We start from the raw sequence: 8984 nt of genomic DNA, 5'->3' as shown, positions 1-8984 counted from the left end.
CTGTATCAACAATCTGGCTACAGAGTTTGCAGACGACCAAGCAACAGTGCTAGCTGTTTTTCCACATCATTCCCCAGTAATGGCATAAACTATAATCAGATATGTGGTAAAGTCACTGCCTATCAGTACAGAGCTCCTGATGCAGTAAGAAGTGGTAACTCTCACAATAACCTCAATTCCTGGTATGTTGATGGAGTTAGCATTACTCGTGGGTCTCCTCGTGAACATGTCTGGACGCTAATAGCTGGTTTGTTTGAGAGTACTACTCCTAGCTGGGCTAATGTTGCTAACTGTCCTTGTGCCATAGGCAGTTCCCAGACTATACAGTCTTTTGTTGGTAGCAACTATTACTGTGAATCAGGTAATCCGACGAACACTTACCATAACACACTCCTCTACAATGATGTTCTCTGGGATGGTCAGCAGTGCGGTAATAACGAAGGAGCTTGTTGCAGTGCCAGTCCCTACATGCCATGGTTCTACAGAGACTATGGTAACGCCACTAGCTCTCAGAATATAGAGCTGAGGTTGTGTGGAGATGAAGGATGGACCGATGAAGATGTGATGCTCTCAAAGTATGAGATATATGTCCAATGAAGAACTTAAGCTGCCTATAGTTACTGTATTTTAGATCTAAAAGTTAATCTGCTGCCTTGCTGTACACACACACACTCACAGAGCTATCATAGTAGCCACTTATATTTAAGTTTTGCATGTACTTGATTGAGTGTAACCGAATTGCTTAAGCTGATATTACATATAGCTTTTATTAGTAAAACAGTTTAATGAAAGTTGCCTTCATATACTTTTAAAAAAATATAATCTTATAGCTACATAATGAATGATATTAAAGGGCTGGTCCACCCCCAACTAAGAGTAAACAAAGAAAGAGAGACTATATTGTCTCACCTCTTGATATCAGCAGCTATAACCTAACAAATAATGGAGACAGATGACACTAAGAACTTTTATGAGGTGGAACAAGAGGTTTCTGAATATGATGGAAAGGATGACTTCCCTCAACGACCAATAGCTAACCTGCAGATACACGATACTATCCCAGCTGGAAGGAAAGGCCTGTTCTTTATCATTGGCATACAAGTCCTTGTAATCCTCATCCTTATAATACTACTGGGTATCAATGGTGTTACACTGTCACAGCTGAACACAGAAGATATGTGTGATTGTAATGGAGCTAGCATTGGAGCTAGTACTGGAGGCAATACTGCTGGTGTAGGAACCAGTAATGATGAGAAGCTTAACAACATGACTGCCATGCTTCAATCACTCCAGGATTCAGTCTCCAGCCAGTTGCTACCTTTAGCAAGAGATCAGTCAAACATGTCCAGTAATATCTACCGAATGACACAAAGCAGTGATGCTAAACTGGACATGATACAGGGAGACGCTGACAATCGTATGATGTACCTACTGAACCTCACTGACTCTGTGTATCAGATACTGCAGACCACTAGTGATACAGCTTATAAACTAACAGACATTGTTAGTTCCATCTCTACTCTACAAGGAACCAGTATCTCTACCTCAAGCATAACTGATGATATATTAGTACTGGTACAGGAACTACTGGGACTACAGAATGCATCTTCGATATTTAACTCTATCCAACCAGTCTCTTGTAAAGATATCAAGGCAGTCCTACCTAACAGTCCTTCTGGTTACTATCATGTCAACAGTCGTACCATTTACTGTAATATGGACACACTCTGCAATGCTACTGAAGGATGGACAAGGATCGGCTACCTTGACATGACTGATGCTACACAGAACTGTCCTTCAGCTTTCACATTGTATCAACAATCTGGCTACAGAGTTTGCAGACGACCAAGCAACAGTGCCAGCTGTTTTTCCACATCATTCTCCAGTAACGGTATTAGCTACAATCAGATATGTGGTAAAGTCACTGCCTATCAGTACAGAGCACCTGATGCAATTCACAACACTGGAGCTAATCACAATGATATCAATGGCCCTTATGTTGATGGTGTTAGTATCACTCGTGGGTCTCCTCGTCAACATGTCTGGACACTAATGGCTGGACTGTTTGAAAACACTGGCTCACAGATAAACTGGGCAAATTGGGCTAACTGCCCATGTGCTATCAACAGTCCTCAATCTGTTCAGCCATTTGTTGGTAGTAATTATTACTGTGAGTCTGGTAATCCAACATATTCTTATGAGCAAACTCTGCTATATTCTGATACACTGTGGGATGGACAGGGTTGTGGTACCAATGAAGCTGCTTGTTGTAATGCTAATCCTAACATGCCTTGGTTCCATAGAGACTATGGCACTAACTTTACTACTGATTTCATTGAGTTGAGGATCTGTGGGGACGAGGGCTGGCTTGATGAGGATGTCATGGTATCTCAGTATGAGATATACGTTAAATAGAGGTCTCATTATGAGCTGCTGAAACACTACAACATATTGCTAATAATACATGTACACATTATATAATACTTAGAAGTATCTTAGCTATTTCAGTCCCCATGCATTTTTGCAGACTATAAATAACCTTTTTCATAAATCTCATTTTCTGATGCGTATTGGAAATGCTATTAAAGTTTGAGCTGATTCTAAGTACAGCACTTCATAAAATGAGATTTTGTTGTAATGTAATGAATATTGTCCCTTTGCTGATTCATAAAACATTGTACTGTGTTATATCGCTGATACTATCTTTTATTATTGCAATAATAAATATACTTGTGTAATTTGATCACAAGTTCCCAGTTACCATAGAAACAAAGTCAAAATCATTGATACTTGATTTCTTATGAATATAATTAAAATGAGTCACAAGACTCGGGAAAAGGGTGGGAGATGGTTACAATAAATACTATTTTGTAGTAGTAATTAGTATCTTCTGGTTACACCCTAAAAATCAGCCTATCTATACTGTAGTGCCAGTGACTGCATACTGCTGTTAGAGGTTGCAATCATGAGTCATGAAAAGGAAGGGATTTATGATGAGACTGAGCTACAAGAGTATGAAGGAGCTCACGGATATAAGATAACAACTAACATAGGAGGCCAGGACACCTTCAGTAGAATACTGGGCATTATCACAGCAATACTTCAAGTGATTGCACTGTTGCTTCTCATCGTCATACTCTCCATTGTGGCAGGGACTCTCTCTCGTTTCAACTCCATTGATGTTTGTGAAAGCACTGCTGCTGGTCCTACCCCAACCACTGGAGCTTCAGTGGGAACTGTTCCTAATGTAACAGCACCTGTTTGCAATGTCTCCTGTAACTGTCTCGGTGATAGTACATGGACAGGGTCACAGGTAGAGACACTGGTCAATGGGTCACTGGAAACCGGTCGTAAACTGAATGATCTTTTATCCTACACTGGTCTGGATGGAATGAGGACTATGAACATAACTCAAACACTCAAGCTGATACTGGAGGGAGCTCAAGACTCCACCATTAAACTATCAAGCATCATCAATGGCTTGGCTAATGTGGGCTCTTCCCAATACAACACCAACACTGCTCTGCATAACATATACCTCATAACTCAAGAGATATTGAGTATACAGAACAGCACGCTAAACATCAGTATACCCATTGCCATTAACAGCTCTGGTAGCTCTTGCAGTGCCATCAAGTCAGCTCAGCCTGACAGCACCTCTGGGTTTTACACTATCAATGGATACAGCGTGTACTGCAACATGGACCAGACTCTCTGTGGTTCAGCAGGAGGGTGGTCCAGGATAGCATACCTGGATATGTCTGATACTACACAGAACTGTCCTTCTGGGTTTAGACTCTACAATACTGGGGGAGTGAGAGCTTGCGGTCGTCCAATCAGCTTCTCTGCTGGTTGCTCCTCAATAGAATTCTCTTCCAATGGTATCAGTTATTCTCAGATATGTGGTAGAGTCCAAGGATATCAGTTTGGATCAACTGATGCTGTTCATCCAACTGATGGACCCGCTGGACACCAGAACAACATTGATTCCTATTACGCTGATGGAGTGCTATTAACACGAGGTTCACCACGTCAACATGTCTGGACTTTCATTGCTGGCTATACGGAAACCTCAGATATAAATCCCAACTCCAACTGTCCTTGTGCTAACGGAGTAACAACTAGTGTGCCATCATTCGTTGGTAATGACTATTACTGTGAGTCTGGCAACGGAGGTACTTATACTTCGGAAATACTCTACACAAACGATACGCTATGGGATGGTCAGACCTGCGGTAATCTAGAGCGGCCATGTTGTCTTGTTAGCAACATCCCCTGGTTTCACAGGAACTATGGCAGCAATTCTTACACTGACAATATTCAGATGAGAGTCTGTGGAGATGAAGGGACTATTAATGAAGATAATCCTGTTGGACTGTATGAGATTTATGGTAAAATAACATTTATGCTACAGTAGATGGACGTTAGTTGCTGGTTTTATTTTGCTATTATTATTGCTGACACTATGCATGGCTTATTTTATCTTCTTGCTTTTTAATGTTTTTAATTTTTTTTGCTGCTGCTGTGTTATATTTATTTTTTATTTGCATAAATGAGTACATAAAATCATTCTGTGACAATATTATGATATTGCAAAGAGCAGCCTGGGTCATTCCCATTTTAGTCACTGCAGCTGCATGTGACCAAGAGTGTGTGGACTCAGTTCTTTGAAAATTTGTATCTAATTTTAATAACAAGTGCATGGAACTGCACTGTAATTTATTATTAACTTTATAGATGTTTTACATCAATTATATGTTACTAACAATGAATAATGATGATGTTAATATTATATCTATTATATTTTTTACTATCCTACTATTCTGGTTTAACCTGTTTTATTCTCTTTCTCTGTAACCCACCCTACACTGTATTTCTTATATCTATAATAATAATAATAATAATAATTATTATTATTATGTTACAGGATCTCATACAACAGTATCAGAAGAAAGGAGAACGTTCAGTTGAGGAGAGTGCTCATCTTGTTGGCCTTAAACTACCTCAAGAAAAGAACTAATTGATACTATAAATGTACATGTACATACATACATGTGTTTAATTACCTTTATAATCATTAATAATAGTTTGGGTGTGGTTTAAATAATTATAAATTTAAAATGGCGGGAGGACCCATACAAGAAAGGAATCAAGGTACAATGATGACGTTTCATTATTTAACAATCAGTGTGTGTCTGGTAGATGCTACTATATATGTTGGTGGGTTGGATGAGAAGGTTTCTGAGAGTGTCCTCTGGGAGTTATTCCTTCAAGCTGGACCTGTGGGTATGCACTGCTATCTTGAGTTACTCTCAGTTATTACATTTTCTGATACATATTGATGCCCTTATGCTGTGTAGAAAGTTTGAGCTGATTCTGACTTCAATTTTTCAAGTTACGGTCATTTTAAGAAAACGTCAAAATTCTGAAAAATACCCAAGGCTATAGCCATGGTTTTTTCCAAAAAATGGCTCCGAAATCATCCCAAATTTTTATTACATTTTCTGATACATATTGATGTCTTTATGCTGTGTAGAAAGTTTGAGCTCATTCCGACTTCAATTTTTTGAGTTACGGCCATTTTAAGAAAAAGCCAAAATTCTAAAAAAAACCCAAGGCTATAGTCCATGGTTTTTTCCAAAAAATGGCTCCGAAATCACTCCAAATTTTTATTACATTTTCTGATACATATTGATGTCATTATGATGTGTAGAAAGTTTGAGCTGATTCCGACTTCAATATTTCAAGTTACGGCCATTTTATGAAAGTGCCAAAATTCTGAAAAGTACCCAAGGCTATAGCCCATGGTTTTTTCCAAAAAATGGCTCCAAAATCACACCAAATTTTTATTACATTTTCTGATACATATTGATGCCCTTATGCTGTGTAGAAAGTCTGAGCTGATTCCGACTTCAATTTTTCGAGTTACGGCCATTTTAAGAAAGTGCCAAAATTCTGAAAAGTACCCAAGGCTATAGCCCATGGTTTTTTCCAAAAAATGGCTCCAAAATCACACCAAATTTTTATTACATTTTCTGATACATATTGATGCCCTTATGCTGTGTAGAAAGTTTGAGCTGATTCCGACTTCAATTTTTCGAGTTACGGCCATTTTAAGAAAGTGCCAAAATTCTGAAAAGTACCCAAGGCTATAGCCCATGGTTTTGTCCAAAAAATGGCTCCAAAATCACACCAAATTTTTATTACATTTTCTGATACATATTGATGTCCTTATGCTGTGTAGAAAGTTGCTGATTCCGACTTCAATTTTTTGAGTTACGGCCATTTTAAGAAAGCGCCAAATTCTGAAAAGTACCCAAGGCTATAGCCCATGGTTTTTTGGTTTTTTTCAAAAAATGGCTCCAAAATCACTCCAAATTTTTATTACATTTTCTGATACATATTGATGCCCTTATGCTGTGTAGAAAGTTTGAGGTGATTCTGACTTCAATTCTCCAAGTTACAGCTATTGTATTGTAGCAAATTATTTTAAAAAATTATTCTCTTATTATTTCTAATTAATGCCCACCCTACAGTCAATATTCACATACCACGTGACAGGATCACTCAGACCCATCAGGGGTACGGGTTCGTTGAGTTTATGGGGGAGGACGATGCCGACTACGCAATTAAAATAATGAATATGATTAAACTGTACGGGAAACCAATCCGTGTCAATAAGGTCAGCTAATAATAATAATACTTATTATTATTATTATAAGTATTTTTAGTTCTAATATTATTGTGTTAATTCTTGTGTTATTAGGCAGCGTCAAACATGAAGAGTCTTGACATTGGTGCTAACCTCTTTATTGGTAATCTTGATCCCGAGATTGATGAGAAAATGCTGTATGACATATTCTCAGCTTTTGGTGTCATCCTGCAAGCACCTAAGGTACATTACCGTTACATTATAGTACCAAAATTTGTTTAAAAAAGCCAATTTTGATCAGAATCAGCTCAAACTTTATGCGCAACATAAATACATGTATAATGTATCAGAAACAATTATAAAGATGGAGAATTCTTTAATTTTCATTTTGGTGATTTTTGGTGAAATTTGGCCAAAGTTGCTGTACTATTATTATACCATCATTCATTAATATTGCTCTCTTTCTCTCTCCTTCTCCCCAGATAATGCGAGATGTCGACAGCGGTGGCTCCAAAGGTTTTGCATTTGTCAACTTTGCTAGTTTTGATGCTAGTGATGCAGCCATTGAAGCAATGAATGGACAGTATTTATGCAACAGACAAGTATCAGTTTCGTATGCTTTTAAGAAAGAGTCCAAAGGAGAGAGACACGGGACATGGGAAGGTATTATATTTATAATCTAATGTACTTTAGTGCTTATTGTGTGTGGGGAATTCTCTCCTTTTCATTTTTGGCGAAATTTGACTAAGGTCACTGTACTTTACTTGACCTGATTTCGGAGCATCTTTAAACTAATTTTGTATAAGATCGGAACTTACAGGAATATGTACTGTATATTCATGAAATAAATTCATAAAAATAGAGATTTCTTCCCTTTTCAATTTTGGCAAAATTTGGCCAAAGACCATGTACCATAGCAAGGCTGCAAAAGTTGTGGCAGCCATTTTGAAGTGGGGTGAATCCTACTCAGTAACGCTACCACGTTACTAATAGTACAGGGACTTTGGCTCTATTTTGGAGCAACTTGAAGGATTAACCATAATTTCCAACATCACATAAGTACATGTATTATTATTATTATTATCATTATTAATGTAATTGTTATTATATTACAGAGCGTTATTTGGCTAAGCAGAGTCCCTTGCTACAGACCGACAGACCTCATCAGTTGTTCGCTGACGCTCCTCCTAAAGCACCTGGTACTAATGACCACACCCCCTCTCTTTTTATCATTCTCTTTCAGTTGCTATAGCAGCAGGGTTCCCCATACCAGCTGCCCCCAGCATGGCTCCAGCCCCACTCTTCCCTGGTATGCCTAATCCTGTTCCCATTCCTTCTCTATTTTCTGCTGGAGGGCCCCCTCCCCCTGGCTTCCCTGGAATGACTGCCCCGCCCCCTGGCCATCAGCTCATACTCCATCAAATACCAATACATCAAGTATTTATTTATTATTTATTTATTTATTTATTATTATTTATTTATTTATTTATTATTATTAATTTATTTATTTATTATTATTTATTTATTTATTATTATTATCCTTAGGCTGGTGTACCTTTAATGGGTGATATGCATCTTCCCCCCGGGGTACCTCCCCACCGACCCCCCGGAGCCCCTCCCCCAGGACCTCCTGGAGCCCTTCCCCCTGGGGTACCTCCCCCAGGACCTCCTGGGGCTCCTCCCCCTGGGGTTCCGCTCCCCAGACCCCCTGGGGGCCCTCCCCCTGGACCTCCACCATCTCATGTTCCTTTACCACCTCAAGCTGCTCCAGGTATCACAATTTATTATTATTTTTATTTATTTTTTATTAGGTCCCCCTCCCCCTGGTGCCCCTCATCATGCTCCTCCTCCTCCTCACGGTATGGGCGGTCCCCCTCCTCCTCCTCCCCATGGCATGGGAGGTCCCCCTCCTCCAGTACGTGGTTTGTTACCACCCCCAGGCCCCCCTGGTCCTCCTGTTGGGATACCTCCTCCGGCCCCCGGGGGTCTGCCCCCTCCAGCTCCCCCCGGACATCCCCTCCCTCCTGGTAATTTATTTATTTATTTATTTTTAATATTTTTTTCTTTAAATATTAGGACTCATGTCACAATGAAAGGCCATTAATTATTGCTGGACTTTAATAATTAAGTATTTCTTGTTAATAATTGTGATACGTTTATTTTAAAAGAAGTATCAGTTGTAATATCTCAACTAGCACACACTACAGTAGTAATGTTCCTGTCAATACTTCAGTGTCCCTCCCTACAACCTTGTCTTCTGTTCCTCTCAACAAGAGAACAGCATGGACTGTATTGCCTGTACATTTACTGGTATACATGTACATGTATGTTA

The 8984-nt window shown here is 39.1% G+C and overlaps 2 protein-coding genes across 4 annotated transcripts in view; both read left to right on the top strand.

The window, feature by feature from the left end:
- LOC109584796 (uncharacterized) overlaps positions 1 to 2769 on the top strand; it is a 19739-nt gene extending 16970 nt beyond the window's left edge. For all 3 annotated transcript variants that reach the window (XM_020000667.1, XM_020000668.1, XM_020000666.1), the window contains one exon: positions 1459 to 2769. In XM_020000667.1, the coding sequence (XP_019856226.1) occupies positions 1459 to 2415 (957 nt within the window). In that variant the 3' untranslated portion in view covers positions 2416 to 2769. The remainder of the gene's footprint in view (positions 1 to 1458) is intronic.
- LOC100632549 (splicing factor 3B subunit 4-like) overlaps positions 1 to 8843 on the top strand; it is a 26523-nt gene extending 17680 nt beyond the window's left edge. The window contains exons 2-11 of the mRNA XM_011407800.2: positions 4928 to 5154; positions 5203 to 5286; positions 6537 to 6682; positions 6767 to 6895; positions 7135 to 7315; positions 7768 to 7851; positions 7896 to 8089; positions 8198 to 8423; positions 8464 to 8679; positions 8729 to 8843. Coding sequence (XP_011406102.1) covers positions 5121 to 5154; positions 5203 to 5286; positions 6537 to 6682; positions 6767 to 6895; positions 7135 to 7315; positions 7768 to 7851; positions 7896 to 8089; positions 8198 to 8423; positions 8464 to 8679; positions 8729 to 8745 — 1311 coding nt within the window. The 5' untranslated portion in view covers positions 4928 to 5120 and the 3' untranslated portion in view covers positions 8746 to 8843. The remainder of the gene's footprint in view (positions 1 to 4927; positions 5155 to 5202; positions 5287 to 6536; positions 6683 to 6766; positions 6896 to 7134; positions 7316 to 7767; positions 7852 to 7895; positions 8090 to 8197; positions 8424 to 8463; positions 8680 to 8728) is intronic.
- The last annotated feature ends 141 nt before the right edge of the window (positions 8844 to 8984 follow it).

Source organism: Amphimedon queenslandica, unplaced genomic scaffold (genome assembly GCF_000090795.2).
Source record: "Amphimedon queenslandica unplaced genomic scaffold, v1.1 AMPQUscaffold_13164, whole genome shotgun sequence".
Taxonomy (NCBI): Eukaryota; Metazoa; Porifera; class Demospongiae; order Haplosclerida; family Niphatidae; genus Amphimedon; species Amphimedon queenslandica.
Note: the sequence above shows the minus strand (reverse complement) of the source record. Positions and strands in the feature narration are given on the sequence as shown.